Genomic DNA, 22,306 nt, shown 5'->3' on the forward strand with positions numbered 1-22,306 from the left:
CCCCCTACCCGAGCTACAGTTCTCATGTGGGAGTCCTTTGTGCCTTGCAACAGGGGCTCTTCAGCTGGCTGCTCCTCTGCTTAACAAGCTCTCAAATGAAAATCACTCCTAGGCTTGTGTGGGTGGAAAGGGTACAAAAACAACTCTCATGATGTGACTTGTTCAAGTAAGTATGGGTTTGTTCTTCAAAGGAATCATGAAAAAACCTCTGATGACAGGATCTTTTGGGATATTTAAATAACAGTGCTATAAATAGCCAGGAGAGCTCAAGAAAATCCCCCTGAACTATTAAATAGTATTTTAGGTTTTTTTCTCATAGCATACTGTCCTTCAGACAAACTGGAAATATCTGTTCTGCTGCTTCCACCCCCAGTTAGGTACTGGGAGAGCAAGGTCTGCCCAGGAGAGCTGGCTGTGCAGCAAGACACAGTGCAAATGCTGAAGAGCTGCTCATCCAGCCCTCCTCCTCCTCCTCCTCCTCCTCCTCCTCCTCGGGCTGTGAGGACAGGGGGAATGAAACTGCAGGGGGTTTCAGCAGTTCTGGTGCCCATGTGTGTCTGACACAGGCTGTGGCTGTGGCCTTGACAAACCCCTGATGTTTGACCACCAGGCACTGCACACGCCGGGATTGCCCAACGCTAACAGCCAAGGGTGGCTGTCGGTTGGGAATTCTTAACGGAAAAACTTCTGAGGGCCTCAGATTAGGGACATCAAAAGGGCAAAGTCTCAACAACGATGGATTTTTCCACTTCATCTGTGACACAATTTGGAGTTTTTAAGTGGGTATTTAGTATTAATTCCCGACTGCTCCGAACAAAAATATAGAGGCAAATCAGGAACTTTTCACGGAAAAATACTTGGACAAATCAGTGATTTAGGAAGGACAATCCTGCTCGTGACTGTGGTTTCTCCAAGTTACTCATTTACACTCTCACATACCCACCGCCTGCTGCAGGCACGTGTCAATAAGCAACGGGCAGGTTTGAGGAGCATCGATGATTTCCCAGTCTCCTCCAAGTGCCTTGCCCAGAGCTATCCTGGAATCAGCTGTCACACAGCCCACTGAGCGTGGCAGTGCCAGCAGCAATCAGCCATGCTGCTCTACTGTGCATCCCCCCAAAACCTCAGAGCTTCCACGGGACAGAGAAATCAGTCACACACTGGATCTTCTGCAAGGATGCCAAAAGCCCTGGGGGGAAATGTCACAAGTCCTACACAATAACATGGAAAGTCTCTATTAATTCCAACTTGGTGGTGCTGCAACTGAGCAATAACTTTGCCTGAACATAGATTTGCATTTCTCATTCTAGTTCAGCCCCGCAGTTCCAAACCATTGCGGTAGCTGCTGGCTAATATTTGCTCACTATGTGTCACCACCAGACAAACGTTCGTGTAAAACTCTGTCTAAAGCTCAGATTCACCTGCTTGGGTGTGTGGCTGTGTTAGCAGGCAATGAGGTGCTCTGGCTCCGGGCCCAGCCCGAAGGTCCCAGCAGAATGCAGAGGCGGGCAGGCGGAGGGTGCTGTAGCGGCCTTGAGCAGCAGTGACAGGAGCCATGCCCAGCGACTTGTGGAGGTGCCCGAGGCCCGACCGGGGCACCCGGCACAAACCCCGGGGCCAGGCGGGGAGCGGGGCTGCGGGGACCCGCGGGGCTGTGGGAAACGAACTCCCATGTGGGCAGAGGCCCGGGATGAGGGACATGGCGGGAGTGGGCCGGGCTGGGCCTCGGCGGCCCCACAGGGCCTGTCTGCGCCCGTCCCGCGACTACCGCGGGAGAGGGAGGAGGGGAGGAAGGGGGCGCGTCCGGACTCTCCCCGAGCCTCGGGCCCGCCCCGCAGCGGCCCCAGGCACGATCCCGGCCGCGGACCGATCCCGGTCTCGGCCCGACCCCGGCGCCGCCGCGGCTCCGCTCCCTCAGGGAACGGGGCGGGGCTGCGCGCGCGCGCGCGGGAGTCTCGCGGGACGCGGCGCTCTCGCGAGAGGGGCGGGGCGGTGTCGCTGCATGTCCGAGCCGGGCGGCCCGGCCGGGGCACGTGGGGCGGCACCGGCACCGCTCCGGACCGGGCCCGGCACCGCTCCGGGCTCCGCCGCCGCGCCGGAGCATCCGTAAGTACCGCCCTGGGCCGCCGCCCGCCCGCTGGCGGAGTGGCGGGGCCCGCGGCCGTGGCTGTCAGCGGCGGCGCTGCGGGGCGCGCTGAGGGTGCCCCCCCGCCGCGCTCCCGGCCGTGCCTGCCCCGGTGCCGGCGCTCGGGCCGGGGCGGGAGCGCTCCCGCGCGGCCCAAGGTCAGCGCTCCGGCCCCGCCGTGACCGCGGCCGTGGGTAGCGGGCGGGGGCCGTGCGTGTCGGGATGCGGGGCGGCAGCGGGCGGTGTGGGCCCCGCGGGGCAGCTCGGTGTCCTGCTCCGGGATGGGGGCGGTGAGGGGCCGGTCCGGGCCCTGCAGAGCCGCTCTGCGTCCTGCTCGCGGTCCCGGGCGGCAGCGGCAGGGGCGGTTCGCCCGTTCTGAGGGCAGCGCTGCGGCCGGGGCTGCCCGCCCGCCCTGAGGGCGGGAGGTGGCACGGGCGGCGCGGAGTCGCGGTGAAGATTAAGGCACCCTATGCTGTCTGGTCTGGCGAGCCTTGCCTGTGTTATGGTAATGGCCGTAAAAAGTGCTATTTGCAAAACTTCTGATGTGCTGTAGTGACTCCTTTTGTTCGTAAGCCAGCATGGAATACAGGTGGGAGCAGAGGAATTAAATTATATTGCTACTGAGGAAGTGATGTTGTGTCTTGCTTTCCTGGGCGAATCCTTGTTGTTTGCTCTCTCTTTTTCTTCTTCCCTCTGATTGAAGCAAGGGAGATCTAAGTAACTCCTGCTCCAGAAATGGGCAGCTCGATCTGTGCCTGGCTGAGTTCTTTACTGCAGTCCCATAATCCCGTGAGGCCATGACCACAGAGTGGACAGGCATCTCAGCAAGGGCATCCTCTTCATGGATGTTATCCATAATAGCAGGAAATGGCACCTAAAGGTGTATTTGGCTGCAGCCCACCTGTTGGGCAAAGCCGGGGCTGTGGGACGGCAGAAATCGAGCCTTCCTGTGTTGCCGGGGTTGTGCTGCACCTGCCGAGCGTTATCGGGCCCTGTGGACTTTGTCTCAGGTGAAAGGAATTGGCTGGTGCTGCGGAAGGTGTAGCGCTGGTGGAACTTTGTGGCTGTGAATGATCTACCGAGCACAGCCCCGCTCGGAGTGGCCGGGCCGAGCACGTGGAGCGGGGAGTGCAGCACGGATCCCCGGGCTGGCCTCGGCAGCGCTTGGCCAGAACTGCCAGAGCAGCTGAGCAGAGCTGGCTCCTCTGCTGGGATCGCTGTGTGACCCACTTCGGGTCATTTAACCTCCTCATTCTGCAATGAGCTGCTTGTGTGAGGGGTGAAGGGGCTGTGCAGGCACCTGCTGTACCTGTCACCTGGTGATGGGCCTGTGACTCTGCAAAGAGCAGCACAGCCTCGCTGTGTGTCTCGTTCTCCATGCCCTGGTGTGCTTGCTGCACAGTGCGAATGCACTGGAGGGAATGACAGCTCTCAAGTGAGGAGGGAGAAGTCTGTAGAGCTTGAGCAGTGCTTGAAGTAGGATGGAATCCACTGGAATCCATTCATGCATCAATTCCTGTCCTGGTCTTACTCACCTGACAGTCCTTCAGCTTCTGCTTAAGTTTCATTGAGCTCTTGAAGGACTTTTAAAAGCTCTCATGGGGTTTAGGCAGGTCAGTCTCTCACTGCAGTTGTAGCAGTATCTTCTGCAACAGGCTGTTTGCTCTCAGACATGGAGCTAATGATATGTTGGGGCTGGAGGGTCTGTGTGGATGGCACTGCAGGGGCTCAGTTGTTGTGTGTTAGCAGCTGTTTTGTACTTGGGAGTGCTCTCCTTATTCAGCCTTGGTTTAGAAACCTATCCTAGGAACCAGATTCCTTTTTAAAGAATGCTGGAGATGCTTTGAGATCCTAATACTGGAAATTATGGACTGCCTAGGAAGCCTTGGCTTTAACCTAGACACTCCACAACGCCTGAAATGGGGGCAGAGGAATGCCCTCACTACCCAGGGTGTGAGGTGACAGGACCTGCAGCTCACATCCACCACGATTTGTCTGTTCCCAAAGGTGCAGATTGCCTGTGGAGTTGACTGTGGCAGGAGTTTGCTGCAGGAGTGCAGCCAAAGCTCTCAGAGCCAGCAGCAGTTTGATTTGTGATGGCTGAGACTCTCTCTTCACTTTGAAAACATTGCAGGCTGGCTGCAGGGGGATTGGAGAGCAAGTGCACTTCTGCAGGAGCAGTTATCTGAAGAGCATAATGCTTCTAAAGCAACATAGCCCACTTAGCTGTGCCTCTCCTTGTTCATGTGCACTTAACTCATGTGAAAAAATGATTTAAGGTATTTCTAGCGTCCAGGGAGCCTGTAATAGGATTGGGGCTGGTATCCCAGTTGCCCCTAGCAACATCTAGAGCTAATAAAAAGCATTAATTGCAGCATTAATTACTTATAATTGTTTCATGTTTCAGATCTAATGATTAGCCTTTTTAAAATCCTGATTCCTAACTGCAGTGCTTCTGTGGAGCTCTTAATGCAAATGGCTGGTTAGACTTCATGAAGTGATGATTAAGTTCAGGCAGCCATGCTCAGATATTCAGAAAAAGCTATTTTATTCTTCAGGTGTTTAATATTTCCTGGAAATTGAATCTGTTGCATTTGTTTCCCATGGGGATTGCTAGAAGGGGAGATATTGGCGTGTCCCAAACTGCCTTTTCAAGTGTTCTGTCTTCAGCTGCTTCACTGCACATTTCCTTATTGTCCACTATGTGGATTTTGGTCCTGCATTTTGTCAGCTGGAAGCTAACTGGATTTTTGGGTCCTGTACATCACTACTAGCAGAGATGGCTATTTCATAAAAGACCATTTAAAATCATTCTTGAGCAAACAAATCACTGCTGCAGACCTGTCCTGGTTGCTTTTGACCTCTGCTGCCACCTGGCACTGAGGATGAGAAACTTGCCATGTGCTGTGGCTGATTTTTGACTCTGGGTATAAATAGCAGCAGTTCCTGGCAAAAGTTCATGATTTTCATGTGCCTCTGGTATCAGAGGCATTAGCTTTGCTTGGGGCTGAACCTGGGGATGGGGAACTTGGAGATCTCTGTGGTCAGGCTGGCGTGTGCTGTGCCACTCCTCACAGCCCTTGTTCATGCACACAAGTTCTTGCTGCTCCTTCACATGAGTGGCTCTCAGTGGAGCCTTTGCTGTTCCCTCCCAGCGCAGGTGAATGCACACAGGGCATCCTCCTCACTGCTGGTTGCTGCCCTCCCTCTCTGAGTGCTTCTGCAGTTCTCCTCCAGCCGAGCCTTGGTCACAAGGCTGCCAACCAGCCTCCAGTGCTTTCTGCCTGAGCCCAGTGCAGCTCTTGTTTTGGGAAGCTGTTTGTCAAGGTCTTGTGGCTGTGCCCAGCAAACATCCCGTGAGCAGAGCTGCGGCTGCTCCCCAGATACCTGGGCACCTGTTTGGTCTCTGCTGCTCCTGGCTCTTGCAGCCCTATCAGTGTGTTTGCTGGAAACCTCCCCGTTCTGTCTCCTTGAAAAGCCAAGCTTGTTTTTGTCTCCTGTGCAGAGTATATTGGTAGCCCTTGGTTAGTTTAGTCTCTGTTCTGTGGAAATTGATAGAGATGCCAGGCATCTGACTCAGGTGGCTGCTTTTAAATCTTCATTTATAAGCTGTGCATGTAGTGGCCACTACACTGTGTTACCCATAGGAAGGGCTGCATTGGCTTCCTTATGTACAAGCAAACACAAAAGGCTGATTATTGGATGTGTTTATTCTGAAATTCTGGAAAATAATTTGTTCTGTTCTCCGGCCTGAGTGAAAATGCAGAGTGTGAAAGATAAAACTTTTCCCAAATCCAGACCTTTGTAATGTGTTGATAGGTTATAAAGGTAATAACAGCTGCTTTACCTGTACTGTGGGGGCACAGGTAAAGTGGTGCAGAAGCAGTTTTTGAAGCTTGCTGATGTATCTGAAAGACTTTTCTGGGAAAGTGGAGAAAAAGCTCTCTGCAGTAGAGTATTCAGAGGGAGACACTAACTTGGGTGAGGAAACTATAAATAATGAAACAACTGGAGCAGGGAGGTAATAAGATATCAAGAGCAGTATGAAGCTCAATAACCTAATAGGATTAATGTTAATTACAAACTGTTCATTCCTGCAGAGCAGGAGCACTCAAGGCCCTGCCTGAGTCCATGAGAGCAGTGCTGAGGGTTGCTGGGGGCTGGTGTTTGTGTCCTTGTGAGCTTTTTAATTTTCAAAACATCTATTAAAAAAACCCTACAGGTTGGCCCAGCTGATGCTTTCATTGTAAAGCTCTGAGTGTGGAAATAAATAGGAGCTGTTCTGGGTGGTGCACTGGTGCAAAGGCTGCTGCAGGAGCTGTGCTGGGCCAGGGCTGCGCTGCTGAGTGGGGGAAACACAGAACCAACAATCAGTGTGGCAGCTCCAGCTGCGAGGGGGGACTGAGCTCTTGTAGGAACAGCACTGATGCTGATTACACTGAAAGCAGTTTTTATCTCAGAGATAAAAGGCAGCCTGGTGTTAATGGTGTTTCTTGTTCCAGAGCACTAGTTTAATTCTACATCAACCAGCTTTTTCAGCCTTCTACTTAAGTCGCAGTTTACCCTCCTGCAAATAGGAGACTGCTGGTCCTTAAATGTTCTAAGGTTGTGGAGTGGCTTCACTGGTGGTTTTCATTCAGAGAGGAGCCTGTTCCTTGGGCTCATAGCCCATGTTTACTGGGCTGTGAAAAGGTGGTGTTGCTCAAGGGCTATCTCTTGCTGTTCTAGTCTTTCAGTGCTACTGTTTGAAGCAGAAATTGCTGCACAGCACTTGCCTTTAATTAGTTAAGTACAGAGAGACTTCCCTGTTGGCTTCTTTTAAAACAAGTGCCACCCAGTTTGGGATCTTGCTGGCCTGGCTCCTACCTGTCTCTGGGCGTTTGTAGCTCCTGAGTCACGCAGTCTGAGCTCCTGCCTCTGGGTGGTGTTGGGTTTGGTGGGGGTTGGCTGCCGAGAGGGCTGGGGAGGCTGTGGCATCTGGTGGCCAAGTGACACCCTGGTGATGCAAGGGCTGGCAGGCTGCTGTGGCTTCACAGCTCCCTCCTGTAAGCTCAGGCCAGGGCTGCTGCTGGCCTGCATGGGAGAAAACCCCCTGTGCTCTGCAGCTGGAACAGCTGGGAGCACGTGCTGCAGCAGGACTGGCAGGAGGTCCCTGTGTTGTGGATGTTCTGCCTCCTTCATCCTGTGTGAAGCACCAAGAAGCTGCAGTTAAATAATGCAGTGCCACGTGCCAGTTCAGCTTTCGATGAAAATATGCCTCATGCCAAGGGTGGGTTATGTAAGTCCTTACGTCTGTTTCAGTGCAGCAATTTTTCTTATTTTAGTCTTAACAGTAGGGCCCCCAGTTCCTTAGGTTTTTGTTAACTCCTGCTCTTATGCCTCCTATAAGGCAGAGCATGTGCTACCAGTTATTTTTAGCATGGAAAAATTTAAGAGCCCACGTGGTCCCATTTAGTTTGAACCATGCCAGCCTGTCCAGTTCTCTTTCACCCAGATAGTATTTATTTCCCAAGTGCTGCTTCACTAACTACAGGGTTTGTCGGGAGGCATCCTGGCCTTGCTGTTGAAGCTGCATTTCCAATTTGCTCTGTGATCCTTTAGGACGGGCTTTAATTCCAGCCTTGATTTCCTCAGCTTTCAGGGTTTGGAAGCCTCTCAAGTGCAGGGGCAGAGGGAAGCGGAGGAGCCAGGACCGGCTGAGGGTTCGTCCCTGCAGAGCATGGGGGCTCAGTCACTTGGGAGTCATCCTGGCCTCTCTCCTGGTGGAGACTCGAACCAGCTCGCCTTCAGAACAGACCTCCTTGTGTGTAGAAAGCCCTGAGATTCTGAGCAAGTGCTTGCTGAACTCCTCTGGACCTGGAGAATGAATTATCTGGCGTCCCCGGGAACCTCGTGCTGCGAACATTTCTGACCTTATAAGGCTGTGAGTGCTGAGGGCTCTGTGTCCTGGCCAGCAAACAAGGTGGCTTAGAACTGCTCTGGGACCCTAATGTAAACGAGTAGAATAAATTGGCTGTCCTTGGCTTTTTTCTCAGGTAGGTGATGTGTGCATTCTTTCTTGTCCTCATCTCCTTGCTCTTTACCAGCAGTTTTCCATAAATCAAGTCAGGACACAGACTTGGAGAGCTGACTGACCCCTGCTCTCCCCTTGGTGCCTTGATCCCATCCTGACGTGCAGAGGGAATTATGTAGCGGTTTGGAGAAGTCTCATCCCCAGCTCTCCAGCCATGATAGGTGTGACATTTAGGCCGGATTCCCGGCGTGCCAGAGGGAAGTGGAAGTGGCTGGTGCTGGGCTGAGCGCATCCAGTGCATGAGCTCTGCACTATTTATGGTGCAGGGCTGTTGGGGCCCTGCCTCTTGGGAATGGTGCTGGACATGCAGTGTTTTCTGGGGGCTCTGGCTCCTGCAGGCTGCTCCTCTCCTTTCTGGAGCTGCTGCATTTCCCAGCTGGCTCCTCCTGCCCGGAGAGGGAGAGTGCAGGCCCTGCTGAGCCGGGCTCCCTCCCTCTTGGCAGTGCTTGAGGGCATGTGATTTGACAAGTTGCCATTTTCTGTCCTGCTGCTGGCAGGAAAATCCCAGGCTTTCTTCCCCCAGCGTGTTAAAATGATGCCATTGCCACTGCAGTCCTGAGCTGGCTGTCAGAATGGCAGCGGGGGGATGGCTTGGTTACTCTGGGCCAGGTTGGGAAGTGGCTGTGGGCTCTGGGGGAGAAGGGGACATGGAGCAGTGTCACAGCCCTTGGGATGGGCAGGTTGGATCTGCTGTCCTCAGGCATCACGTGCAGCCAGGCTGTGACCAGCATGGCAAGATCTGCCAGAGCCTCCTGCCAGGTCTGTGTGAGGAGATGTTTGTTGGTGTTGAGCTGTTTCCCGGCCAACCCAGCACTGCGGGATCTCTGCTGGCATCTCGTGCCCAGCCACTGCCTTTCAGCTGCTCTGACTGATGCAGGATGTGGAATTCCCATTTCACATGATCCTGGTAGTGATGCAGCTCTGGCTTAAATAATAAATCAAAAGCATGAAATCAAATGAGAATTGCAAGGAGCTGTCAGCTAATCCAGCAGTCCCCACTCATCCAGGTATCATAGAGGAGTGCAGATCTGTATCCTAAATGATGATAATGTTCAGAATGACTCACAGAACTGTTTTGTCTGCCAGACTTTAGGACAGGCTTATCCCTCTGGGGCATCCTGCAACTGTCTCCCTGTGCTGCAGAGCTGTGTGGGGCTATGGTTTGGACAGTTGGTGCAACTTAGTAGGGAATCAGATAATAATAGGGCTGTCTGTTTAATTGGGAATGCTTGCTGGGAATGGACTTATGTGAGCCACTTTAATTTGGGTTTGTAGTATGCCTGAGAGACAGCTTGTAGGGTAGTTCTGCATTAATTACAACAACTTGGGCACGCAGCAGATGAGCACTCACAGCTCACAATGTGCCATTGTTCTGGGCAGCATAAAGGGGAACCTTTTGTCTTGGGAATGTACAGGCTTCACCCTTTCCATTTGCCAGCTTCCAAACACAGAACAGCCACACTATTGCATAGGTTTGTTGGTTTTTTAATTCTAAGATCCCAGATGTTGCCATTAACAGAGGGTTCACCCTCAGCAGTGCTCCCTGACTGCATACAACCAGCTGGGAGTAACTGGGATTTAGTTACTTCTTAGTTACTTAGTTTATTTAATCAGCTACAAATGTCTGATGGACACGCAAGTCTCTGTGTAGAACAACATGAAAGCCTTATCTGTGATGTACTGGGAATATTACTGAACTTAAATTGTGTCTGCAGCTGACCTTTAATTTGGGATTGAACAAGCAATTTTCTAGTCCCTGCCTTTGCCATTCTTTCATTCATTTGTGTGCCTGAGTGTCTGGGCCCTGCAGGAAGCAAGGCAGCGTCTGAGCTAGTGTGGGTGAAGTTGTGTGGATGCTCCTGTGGAATGGAGAGTGTGGCTGGAGGAGGTGAGAAATCTGGGGTGAATATGAAATTATCTGAGGCTCTGACACTGGGTTTGAGCCTGAGGGAGGCATGGTTTTGTCCCTCACCTAGAATGCATCAGCTCCTTGTGGAGATTGTGGCCTGAAGGAGTGTGGCACTGGGAGCTGTGGTTGGGGTGTTAGCCCTGATAACAGAAGGGGTTTTATGGTTGAGACACACTGGGGCCAACTGCCTTGGTTGTCCTCTCTTGTCATAGAAATATTGTGCTTCTAAAGAGGAACCAGATAATGCTCTTTTCCAGTGGGTGGCTCCCATTTCTAAGATTTTGCTATCTCCTGAAAACAATCTTTATTTTTGTTCCTTGCTGGCAAGAGTCTTGAGGGCTGTTTGGATTAAAGCCTGTCTGTGTAAGCACCCTCAGACACGTGGTGTTTTGCTTTAATTCCTGTGCAGTGAAAATATAAACTGTAAGTGCTTTGCAGCAAGGCTGTTTGGGATGTGGTAACAGTTTAGCTGTGCATTCCAGTTGCAGACATTCCTTAAGGAAAAGGGAAGGCATGGCAGCCCTGCCCCATGTGACTCAGGTGAGGCTTGCCAGTGAAGGAGCAGGACTGGGTGTCCAGGTGGGAAGGAGGTCAGGGCCTTGCAGAGGGAAAGGGAGAGCTGCCAGCTTTTAAGTCAGGGGACTGGCAGCTGTCAGTGTAGTGAGTTTGGATGTAGAATAAACTTTGGAGCGGCATTCCTCAGGCTTTATAGAAGTGTGTGTTGTCAGAGTCCAGAGCCCTCAGGAATGGGGTGCTGCCTTTCAAGGGGAGAGCTGGGGAGCCCTGCTGTGTGCCAAGCCCCTGCCATGGAATGCTGTGGTCCAGCTGGGCTGGGAGCCCAGCCTGGTGCTGGAGGAACCGGCTGTGCTGGAGGCTGTGCTGGGGCAGGGCTGACCTGCAGAGGTGTGAGGCAGAGGAGGCAAGGGGAGATTAAATGCAGAGGTGAGGAGGGGTGAAATCATTGAGGATAATGATAAGGCATGTCCAGATATCACTAATCTTGGGTAAGGATCTTGTTCTGTGGCGTGCTGGTAGAGCAGAGATGTGAATTTCTAGAGCAGCTGGAAAACAAGCCTGACCATGCTAATAGCAATACCCCAAGGCACTTATGGGACCTCCTGCCACCTTCCCTGGGACTGTTTTAACGTGTTTCTGTTTCTCCTAGGTGTAACTGCCGAAGCTCTGTAAGATGGCTTTACGCTTCCGCAATTTCGTCCCGTACGCCATTCCCGGAGTGCTGGCGCTTCTTGGCTGCTGGTGGATCTATTCCTGGAGAAAAAAACACTCAGGCTATTGCAACAAACGAGCAATAGCCATTGCAAGGGAGAAGCAGGAGGAAGTATCAGAGAGTGATGCACGTCCCAGGCCAGAAGCGTGTGTCCCTCGGAGAGTGCCTCTGCTGTCGGGAGAGGAGAGCCTGGAGCAGCCAGCCCCCAGCTCCCTGCTGCCCTCTCCTCTGCACCCAGCTCACGAGAGGCCGGAGCTCTCACGGCACCCCCCAGACCTGTCAGCCACGGCAGCTGGGCCCAGTGAGCAGCTGGAACCGGTGGGGTCTGGAGAGGGAGGCGGTGTCCCTGCTCATGCCTCTCTCCCTCTGCTGGCTGGGAGCTCAGAGTGTGACCAGAACGAGGTATTGAGCCACACACTAGGGCAGAGCTTGGGGGCAAAGCAAGGCCAGCAGCCACCCCTGACACAGGAGTCTTTGGGAGTCACAGAGAACACCAGCAGCACAGAGCAGTCGGATGAGTCTTCGTTTAAGCCCCCTAAGGAAAAGCAGATGCCAGGAATTGTGCAGTCAGATACTGGCTCTGTGACAGCCTGTTGCTTGGGATTGGAGAAAGAAGCCAGTGCCCCACAAGCCTTTCTGAATGAAGCTGAAGTATCAGGTCACAAGGATTCTGCAGTGAGTGTGTTACCAGGGAGTTTGGAGTCTACCTGTCCAAAGCAGTCCAGGGAAGAAGAGATGTCCGAGTCAATCATTGGTACTGTACCAGTGTGTCAGAAGGACACACAGCCAAAAGAAGATGAGTTGGAAAGAGAGAAGATTGGAGGAGTGAGTTTGGACAAGGAAGTTGAGAAAATTGAGCAAGTAGCAATACAGATAATTTCCAAGGTCATTTTGGCAGCAACCGAGGAAGTGCTGTCGGGTTCTGCAGGCGATGCATCCCCTTGGCTCTGCCCGGCCACTGCCAGCCGAGCTGAGGCTCCTCTGGGCATGGAGAGTGTTGCTGCCTCTGCTCAGGTGCCTGTGGAGGGAGCCACAGCAGCTGATGGGAGCGTGGCTGCAGGGAGCGGTGCAGGGGAGCACGGTCAGGGTGGGGCAGATTGCTCATCACACGGCTGCTGGGCCAGCCCCGTGCAGGGGAACACAGAGGACTGTCAGGTGAAGAGCTGCGTGTGCAGGGAGTCCCAAGGAGTTGGTCGGACTCGTGTGGAGAACTCTCTGGAAAAGTCACCTTTGTCCATGGAGGACTCTGGGTATGGCACGCACACCCCCGGAGGTGGGACGAGCGTGGAGGAGCCCCTGCAGAGCACAGTGCTGTCTGTCACATCAGAGCAGCACTCGGACTCACTGAGCACATCCTCAGCCCCAGACACGTCTGCTGAGCAGAGCTTGGTCCCAAGGGAGACCCCCTCTGCTGCAGGGCTGCCTGAGGGCAGCACGGTGCCCTACAGCAATGGGATCCTGAAAGAGGATGGGCCAGACCTGAGTCAGGAGTGTAGCAGTGCTCCAGGCACAGATGGAGATCACTCAGAAGGTAAGGGACTGGAAAATCCTCCTGCAAAAAATGTGGTGAACAAGCATTGCTGGGGAGCACCTTGCAGGTGTGAGACCTTGTACCAGTGGTTTCTGGTGACCTCCAGGACCCCCTGGGTGCTTACCCCCTGTTCATGGGCTGCTGCTGACAGGAAGGTGAGGCAGGTTCTGAGGCGCTGCTGGAGGAGCCAGAGCAGAGCTCTGATGGATTGTGATAGAATCAGCTGGTTGCAGAGCAATTACCCTGAAGCCTTTTTGTTTGGAGGGGCAGGTGCATGCCAAGAAATCCCAACAGGGAGCAATATTCATGGAGTTTCCCCATCTGTCTGTGCTGCTTTTCCCTTGTAGATGCTGGATGATGTGTGCCTGGCACAGAACATGCAAAGCTGTCTGAGCAAACATTAGCCTGTGTGACCTTGGGGAGGGATGTTAAAATCTTTTGTAGGACCCTGTGGTGCCAACAGCCCTTAATGACAGGGGATGTCTCTAGTAATTGCTACAAAGCAGTTGGAACACTGCTTGTTGCAAGACATGGGGTTGAGTTTGCCAGCAATGAAGGATTGAACCCACTGAATGTTTTCACTAGTGAGAGTAAGCCAGGAGGAGAAGGTATTGCCTTGTTGTAAAGTGCTGGTGTGACAAGAAGGTCCAGGAGTCAGTTGTGGAGCCTGGTGGCACTGAGACACTGAGGTGGGGAAAGAGGAATGCAGCAGGTAAAGCTGATGAGGTGGCAGTGCTGGACAACAGGTCACCCACTGACCTTCACATCCAGACTGAGTCTTAAATCTTCCCTTTGCCTACAAAGCTGATGCCAACAGCTGCACCCTTGGCCTTTCTCAGCCTCTGTGCTGTGTTACCCATTAACATGTGGCAAATGTGAAGCAGCTCTTGGGTTCATTTTTCTCATTGGTCTCAGTGGATGGTCTGAATACTTGCAAGCAAGTGAGGATCTTCATGTTTCTGCTTGTTAATGGGAAGAAGGACCAAGCTCATGTTACACTGGCTGTATCTGAGATCTGGTCAAGAGGAGGCTGTTGGAATTTGTGTCTTTCCCAGGCAGAAATGTTCCTGGTATTGGCTGATGGTTTGGGAGCAAAATGCACTTCAGCTCTTGCACCTCGTTTCTTCAAATATAGGGCAAATTTGGGCAAAAGGCAGCCCCCTGCCATGCCTCATAGTGGGCACACCTGGCACTGGGGTCACTCTGCAGCCCTTCCCTGTGGGGTGGCAATGTAAGTGTGGGTCTTGGGGGCTGTCTGAATGCTTGTGCTGTCTCGTAGGTTCAGATGTAAATAGTGTGGATTTTGTGGACAGTGGCAGTGCCATGAGGAAGACAGTGGCTCGCCAGAATGCGAAGCTGGAAGGAGGATCCAGCAAGCCAGACTTCGTTATCTGGGAAATCGAGGTCCCAAAGGTAACCACTGCTGGCCTGCTCACCATCCTGCCCTGCCCTACACAGCCACCTCCTGGTCTGCTGCTGGCCCTGTGCCACCCCAGGGAGATGAGCACACAGTCCCAGGACAGCTGGAGCGTTCTGCTCCAGTGAAGAGCCAGTGCACAGCTGTGAGCATGCAGCACTCCAGGGCTGCACCCAGGGGAATGGTGCTGGGTGAACTTGGTATTGCCCATTATCTTCCTTCCAGCCTGGAAGTCCAATGCTCTGAAAGCATCCAGGAGGCTTTGAGGGTACCCAGGTATTAAGAACACGGGGTTATCAAAATGAGCTGTGCTTACTGGTCTGAACTCATCCCAGACCCCCTGAGCTCTGCACTGGTCCAGCACTGCCTTGTGTTTATCCTGCCTGTGACAGGGGAACTGAGAATGTGAGAGAGCAGATATGTTTGATCTGTGTTTCTCTTCCTGACTGTTGCTTTCTTGTCCCTTTCCTGAAGGAATTAGTTGGCCGCTTGATTGGCAAACAGGGGAGGTTTATGAGCTACCTGAGACAAGCATCTGGTGCCAAGATTTATGTCTCAACACTACCTTATTTCCGTGACTCCCAGGTCTGTCACATTGAAGGTGAGTGGAATGTGTCTCTATTCGTGGTCTATTGGGGGACTTAATTAGATGAGCAAGGAATTTAAATGGATTTAGTGGCTTCTGAGTCCATTGCTTTTCAAAACTCCTCTGGGCAACCTGTTAAAACTTATGCTGTTGAGGTAGTGCAGGAGGATCCTGGCAGTAGAATTTCTTCAAGTGACAGGACTGGAAGTGTCCTCAGCATGCCCATGCTAGACACTTCCCATGGGATTCTTGTCTTCCAGGGACCTCTCATCAAGTGGAGAAAGTCCTGAGCCTGATTGGCAAGAAGTTCAAAGAGCTGTGTCTCACCAACATCTACACCCTCCCTCCGCCGATGCCGCTGCCGCTTCACTCCCTGCTCGTGTCCGCCTGGGTGAGTCCCGGCTCTGGCAGTGCTGGGGCTGGAGCTTGCATTGCCAGCAGCACTCATGGCAGCTTTTCCTCCCCGTGGCAGCTGTTCCTCCCCGATGGAGTCACTGTGGAGGTGGTGGTGGCACACCAGGTGGATGCAGGGCACATGTTCCTGCAGCAGCACACGCACCCCACGTTCCACGTGCTGCGCAGCCTCGACCAGCAGATGTTCGCCTGCTACTCCCAGCCCGAAATTCCAACCCTGCCCACTCCAGTAGAAGGCAAGTCATGGATGCTCACACGTTGTTCTGTCGAGAAAGTTCTGGGCTCCTGTGTAAACCTGTTGTCCCTGAGTCAGGTGTGGGAAGTTCCCAGGGGATGAGGATGTGATAGCTCACGTGTCATCCCATCTTTAAGCTGCTGCCAGACTACAGACGTTGCTCTGCTCTCCCTTACCCTGCTCATCCCTGGAGTACCTCCCAAGCCACATAGCTGCATGTTGAAATTCAGAGTGAGATCAAGCCTGTCTCAGCTTATTTCCAGTCAACCTGGCATCTGGGGTATTTCTGCTGGCAAAGTGTGGAGCTGCTCCCACACCTTCATAGTGTCACTGTGTCCATGTCTGTCACCGTGTCTGCACCTGGTGTGAAGGGTGCATCACGTGGAAAGGGGTTGTGTATTCCTGTGTGGAGACAGGAAGGGAACTGGGTACCTGGGCAAGGCAGCTTGGTTGTGGCAGACAGAGCTGAGAGTAAAACCCACCAGTCCTGTGTCTCAGCTGCAGGCCTGGTGTGCTGGGGCTGTGGGGGATGCTGGAGGAAGATGGAAGCAGCCTAAGGAACGCTGTTGGTTCTCCATAGATAAATGAGCAGCACTGCTCATGCCTGAAGTGCTGATTTTTGGAAATCCACTTATCCTGAGCCTTTTTTCTCTGCACTCTGGTGTTTTGCAGTTGGCATTATCTGTGCAGCTCCAGGCCTGGATGGGGCATGGCTCCGGGCTCAAGTCATCAGCTACTTCGAAGAGACCGATGAAGTGGAGCTCAAATACGTGGACTATGGAGGATATGATAAAGTGAAGGTTGACACACTCAGGCAAATCAGGTCCATAGATCCTCTCCCATGGCCTGAGGCCATGTCTGCCTCAAATCCTAATCACAGGAGTCTGTACAGTTTGAGTTCTTAAAGGTTTTTCCACAGCTGGAGTGGGAAATGGTGGAAAGGTTCAGCTCAGCAATGAGTGTGGGTTCTTGGGAGCACAGCAAGATCCTGCAAGGCTTTTTTGAAGGGAGGGGAGAGGAAATGGCAGCTTCTGCCACTTCAGTGTGGGAGCTGAGGAAGAGGATGTCTTCAGGAGGCCTTGAAGTGCAGTTGATTGAGCCAGGAATAAGCTCCTGATTCTCTGTGCTCCAGCCCCACTGTCTGGGATAGCTGTGTTGGATCAGGGGTTTCTTAGACAAGCCCATTAAATATTCAATTGTGCCCCAGAGCTGGGAGACAGGCAGCACAGCCTCCCTGGTGGGGGTGGGTTTTGCTTGGAGCCTGATCCAGCTTGGCATGTTAATCAGACAATTTATTGCTGCTCTTAGATTGCTGGGAGAATTGTCTGATTTTTATTTTTTTTGTTTGACTGTCATTAATTTAAAACTGAATTCCTGTAAGAGCAATTTGATTAATCAATGTCACATTGAAGAATGTAGGAGTGATTTAAAGCCCTGTTCTTACTCTGATCCTCTTTTCTTTAAGGTCTGATTTTTTAACACTACCTTTCCAAGGAGCAGAAGTTTTACTTGACAATGTGGTGCCACTTCCAGGTAAATGGAGCTCTTGATGTACTGTTGGTCCCTCTCCTGCGGGTTTCCATGGATGCCAGATGTGTCCAAGCCGTGATTCTGTCTAAACCTTCCACCTCCTATTGCCAGTGCAGCCTCTGATGTGACAAGAGGAAGGACTGGAAAAATTGTATTGTATTCTTCTAAATGTGCTAGCATGGCATAACCTGTCAGAATCCAGGGGAAAGATGATAAATGTCCAGGCTTTTTGCTGCTTGGAGGAGGCAATGAATTACTGTCCTAAGCAGCAAGTTGGCAGGACTGGCAGGGTGTAGGTGCAGTAGCTGTAACTGCTCTAATTCTTCTGTCATAGAGCTGCTGTAAATGCAAGCTTAGTTTTTAATCTGCACACAAATACCTGACATTTTCCTCCTGAAATGACTGATTTGTAAAGTTCTGTGTTCAAACTCCAAGGCTGCAAGCACTGGGGGAATGTCAGTCACTGCCTAGAAACACTTTGGTTTGCTTTTTTTTGTCCTTGGCTCTGCTCAGGTTCTGGACACCTGTGGTACAGACACTTTGGGTTCCCAATGCCAGGAGTGCCCTCTGTGCAGGGTCAGCAAAGCCCTGGAGGACCTGAGCTTAGTTTATTGAGGATCAAAACAGCAATGGCAGCTCCAAGGTGCTGCAGAAATGTACTTTGCTGTCTTTAAAGCCTCCTGATTCATCAGCTACTTGAGCTTACATGATTGTGGCTGTAGGAAGCTCTTCATCCTTTTCCTGCAGAACCAACAGCTCCAGGGATGGGATCAGCTGTCTGTGAGGGATCTTTGTCTCTAGGAGGACAGAGAACATCAGCTCAATAGTCCTTTCTGGCCTGTAAAGTCTGTGAAGGACCTCACGTGTTTGCTGTGCTCTCCTTTTCCCACAGATGAGGATCACTTTTCCCCGGAAGCCGACGCCGCTGTCAGTGAGATGACCAGAGGTGCTGTCCTTGTGGCACAGGTACAGCCCCTGGCTGGAGAAGCCTTGCTGCTGGTGGCCCTGCTGGTGTCCTCTGCCCTGCACTGTGATACATAAACCCCAAAGCCAGAGCCTGGCTCCTGGGAACTCCCATCAGCACTGCCTGGGAAGGGATGAGTGTTCCCTCTTGTTTGTGATGCAGGCAGGGGGAAGGGAACCTGAATGTGCTTACAGAGCACAGCAGGGCCTGGTGTCCAGCAGATCTGGGGTCCCCTGGGTGTGCACTGCTTTGCCAGTCCTCACTGGTTTTACACCATGGACATGTGGGATCTGGCTGCAGCTGGCCAGAGGCAGCACTAGGACGTCTGGTGATGTCCCAGAGACTTGTAGGCAGCACCCCCTTGCAGTCCAGAAGTGCTCACCTCTTCTGAAGTGCTTCTGGTAGTGGCTGTAGCTGTCCATGGGAGTGACTTGGCACCAGAATTGCTGCACACTCATGTTTTTCTGTGTTTCCAGGTCACAAATTATGACAGTGTCACAGGGCTGCCACTGATACAGCTGTGGAACTTGATGGGAGATGAGGTGGGTATATTGATGTATATACTGAACACTCTTTAATCATAAACCTTATATTGTTGATTAGGAATTTTCAGAACCAATGTTTGTTGCTGTGGCTTCTTCACTTACCTACTCTTTGGGTTTTTTCCCCCTCCCTTTAGGTGGTGTCAATAAACAGGACTCTGGTGGAAAGAGGGTTTGCTCGGTGGCTCGACTACTAGCAATGTCCTAGATGCCTTGACTACTCTTTCTGCAGAGAAAAAACAAAAGACAAAATCTTGTTTTGCACTGTTACAATTCGGTTTGGCAACTTCCCCCGAGGAGAGCCGCTCACACCTGCCTGGAGTTTGGTGGTCCATTGAAACCCGCTTTGCTCAACTGTTACCGTTTCACTAGAACAGATACCTCATCTCCTGGAAGGGGGTGTTCAAAGCCATAATGACAGATACTGTAGCTTTAAAGCAAAAAGTCCTCCCTGGCCTCTGCTCAAATTTTAAATGGAAAGATCTCAAAGCCTTGGGGGTGGCAGGAGGGAAAGGCCCCCAGGACGGTAACCGCGCTTTGGTTCCAGCTCTGTCGTGCCCCACGAACTCGGTGTCTGCTTTTCCCAAAAGTTACATCAGTTGTCCTCTTTTTAACAGGCCCTGCCTATGAAATTAATGAATGTTATTAAGGAATTTAATGTTCAGTTATGGATTTTTCTGTATTGTGCCAGTAACCTGCACAAACAGCATCCATCTTGTGTCTTCCTTGCGCCAGGAGGTGGAGGAGTTGTGTTCCTGTGTCTCACTGCAATCATGGATTTTAGGCTTGATCTGCTCTCCCTGCAGGGGCTTGGAGTGCAGGATGTTACCACTACAATTTTTGCTCTGAAATGTCATGTATTTAAAGAAAAGAAACTGCTTGCCAAGCCCAATTGTAGTTTATATTTTTCTAGCTGTGCAAGTCTGTAAATATATATTAAAAAATCATTGTAATATTTTGTACAAGAAAAACACTGGAAACAAAGGGAACTTTACAAAAACTTTTTCACACCAAAATGTCCTACATAGGTAGAACTGGTATGGAGTGCATTAGGGTAGCCAAATTATTTGGAGCATCTGAATGTTGGGAGTGTTTCAGCTCTGCTGTATGAGGATTAGTGTCCCCTTAGGTTGCTGTCTGGTTGAAATTGTGATCGCTGCATCCTTTGCTATGTTGCTGTACAGATCTGTTTAAAAAAAAAAAAAGTAACAACTTGGCATTACTCTTGCAGTGGTGTTCTCTTTCAATTTTTTTTTGTTGCTCCTTTTTAGATTTCTATTACGTATTTAAAATTTTGCTCAAGTAATTTAAGCTGACTTAATGCTCTTAAAGACATGCCCTCTAATGTGTATCATTTTAGATATGGATTGAGCTGGGATTTATTGCTGGCAGAGAAGACACTTGCCAGAAATTGTTGATGTAGTCAGTCCTCAGAAGCTGCTTCAGGTGATTCAAGGATGTGCTCACATCCTGTGAGCTGAGCTGCCAGGGCATCACACATTTGGACAGTGGCCTCCACCAGCCTTTAGCCCAATCCCCTCTGCTAGGGAATGGTTATATCCTTTCTTGGAGTTCTCTCCTGGTTGATGCTTTGATTTAATGTTCATGTTTGCAGTAACATCCAAGGAAAACTAAATTGGGTAACTCAGATCTATAAAAAATATATCCTTTTGGAATGTTTCTTTCCATTGCAATTAAAGCTCGAATTTTAAGCCGTCTTAGTGAAACTGTGATGACTTAAGAGCCTTCCTTTCCTGCCTCCATTAGGGGAGCCCAGGGCTCCTCGCTCTGCACCCATGGGGTGGCTGTGCCACTGCTTCTCGTTCATGGCAAAGTTTGACTTGTCTGAATGTTGGTGCTTTCTCTTCTTTGAGAGGTGTCAGAGTCAGGAATCTACAGCAGGGATGGGGAGCTCTGCCAGCATCAGCTCTGTGTTTTCCTCTGGCTCTGCACTGTGGAAGAACATCCTGTTCCTATTTGTGTTGAGAGCTGCCTGGTTTTTAAACTGCAGTAAAATAGAACATTGCAGGGGGAGAGGAACTGAAATAAGGAGGTGTTGGCAGATAACAGATAGGAAGCTCTTTCTTCTTTAAAATCACAACTCTCAGCCTATACAGAAACATAAATGTGGGGGGCTTTTTAGGTTTGGGTTTTGTTTTGTATTATGGATAAAAGTGAGTGGATTTACTGAGCTGGGGAAGGGTGTAGTTGAATATGGACTGCTTGGAAAAGGCACAGGTCAAAAAAGGCCCAGGGGAGGTTGTGGCAGTGGTGCTTTGTGCCCTGTCAGACCTCGGGGATGAGTTGTGCTGGGTTTGGAGCAGGTCCTGATGTTCATAAACCCAGCAGTGGCCCCCAAGCAGCTTCATAATCCTTGGCTCAGGCCTGAGGCTGAGCACAGGCCCATGGAGCTGAGCTGTCCCACAGGTGCTTTGACTGAAGCCCTTCAAAGGGGCTTTTCCCTTTGGGAAGTGGTGATTTTATTAGGGGTGGAGTGAATGAGGTCTCGGGAGATGCCTCATTTATAAGCTCCTGGAGAGCTTCCATGGGCTGCACAGCACACTGTGCCAAGCAGCCCCTGCGTGCCCAGATCCCCTCTCCTGCCTCTTCCCATGGAGCTGAGGTGCTTCTAGGAGCCTCCTCCTTGTGGCTGCTGGCCCCTGTCCTGCCCAGGGTGGAGGATCAGGAGCCCATCCCTTCCTGCCAGAGCCTCTGCTGTGCCAGGGCTGCTCCTTTGGCAGAGCCTGGAGCTGGTTTCCCTTTGGCACGTTGGTTTCAAGGCTCCTCAGGGAGGGAGGAGGGCAGTTTCTGGAGCAGATGGAGGGTGAGGAAACCCCTGTCTGACACAAGGAGCAGCTCAGCTCCTCCACAGCCACAGGTGCAGCCCAGAGCCTGGGTCAGCACATCCCTGGTGCTTCACTGGCAGAGGTTTTATTCCCTAAAAAGAAAGGAAAATGAGGTACAAGCTGTATTTCTTCCATTCTACTGCATCACACAGATCCATGGGGGTCCCACCTCGGGGCTGTCCCTGGGAAGCCAGCATGTAGGAGGCTGCTGAGCAAGAATTAGAAAACATGTGTCTTGCCTTTAGTTCATTGCCTCAGGGGCTGTGTTTTGGCTTCAGTCACCTCTGCTTCCTTCCCCATCCCGTTAAAAAAAAAGAAAAAGCAGCAATGATAGAGGAAAAGATCTGGTTGTGTTGGGCAGCAGGGGTGAGGATGGCAGCTGGAGGAGAGACTTGGGGCTCTTGCCAGAGGAAATGTCAGAGCAGTTTTGCCCTGACCCCCCGGGTGCCAGCTCCTCAGCACTGCTGGGCCTGGTGCCTCACACAGTCTGTGCTTCACAGAGGAGCTCCCCTCTGAGGCCCTTTGTCCTCCTGACCTTTGCAGCTCCCCGTGCCAGTGTGTCCCACAACTTAATTACCTGTGAGGGGGGAAAAGTGCTTCCTGTTTCTTTTCTAAATTGCCTCAAAGCCTCCCCAGCTCATCCATCATCCCAGTGCCCGGGAAGGTGAGTAATGGCCCTGCTGTGCCTTGGCCACGCTGCCCCTGAGCTTACAGCCTCCTCTGCTGTCCTGCCTCAGGCTGGAGCTGCTGAGCTTTGCTCCACAGGCTGGAGCAGGGCTTGCTGACTTCCCCGCTACCCTGAGCCCTGCAGAGCCTTTGCTGAGTGAACACAGTGCTGGAAGCTTTCCTCCTTCTGCTGAATCAAGGCTGTAAAGCTGCTGCACACGCCCAGCCGTGAGTATTGGT

General features: G+C 51.8%; 1 protein-coding gene across 2 annotated transcripts; it reads left to right on the top strand.

Annotated features, from left to right (window-relative positions):
* Nucleotides 1–1,981: 1,981 nt before the first annotated feature.
* AKAP1 (A-kinase anchoring protein 1) lies at nucleotides 1,982–20,271 on the top strand. 2 transcript variants are annotated; one of them, XM_071447682.1, is made up of 12 exons: nucleotides 1,982–2,106; nucleotides 7,760–8,160; nucleotides 11,273–12,866; nucleotides 14,146–14,279; nucleotides 14,758–14,884; nucleotides 15,130–15,260; nucleotides 15,342–15,519; nucleotides 16,191–16,341; nucleotides 16,984–17,051; nucleotides 17,941–18,014; nucleotides 18,489–18,554; nucleotides 18,692–20,271. In XM_071447682.1, the coding sequence occupies exons 3-12, from the start codon at nucleotides 11,297–11,299 to the stop codon at nucleotides 18,749–18,751; spliced, it is 2,559 nt and encodes an 852-aa protein (XP_071303783.1). In that variant the 5' UTR covers nucleotides 1,982–2,106; nucleotides 7,760–8,160; nucleotides 11,273–11,296; the 3' UTR covers nucleotides 18,752–20,271. The 2 variants fall into 2 exon arrangements, with proteins under 2 accessions (XP_071303783.1, XP_071303782.1); XM_071447681.1 differs by lacking the exon at nucleotides 7,760–8,160 and having other exon boundaries at nucleotides 1,988–2,106.
* The last annotated feature ends 2,035 nt before the right edge of the window (nucleotides 20,272–22,306 follow it).

The sequence above is a fragment of the Agelaius tricolor genome, unplaced genomic scaffold (assembly GCF_023055355.1).
Source record: "Agelaius tricolor isolate 1412-34295 unplaced genomic scaffold, bAgeTri1.0.p SCAF_25, whole genome shotgun sequence".
Taxonomy (NCBI): Eukaryota; Metazoa; Chordata; class Aves; order Passeriformes; family Icteridae; genus Agelaius; species Agelaius tricolor.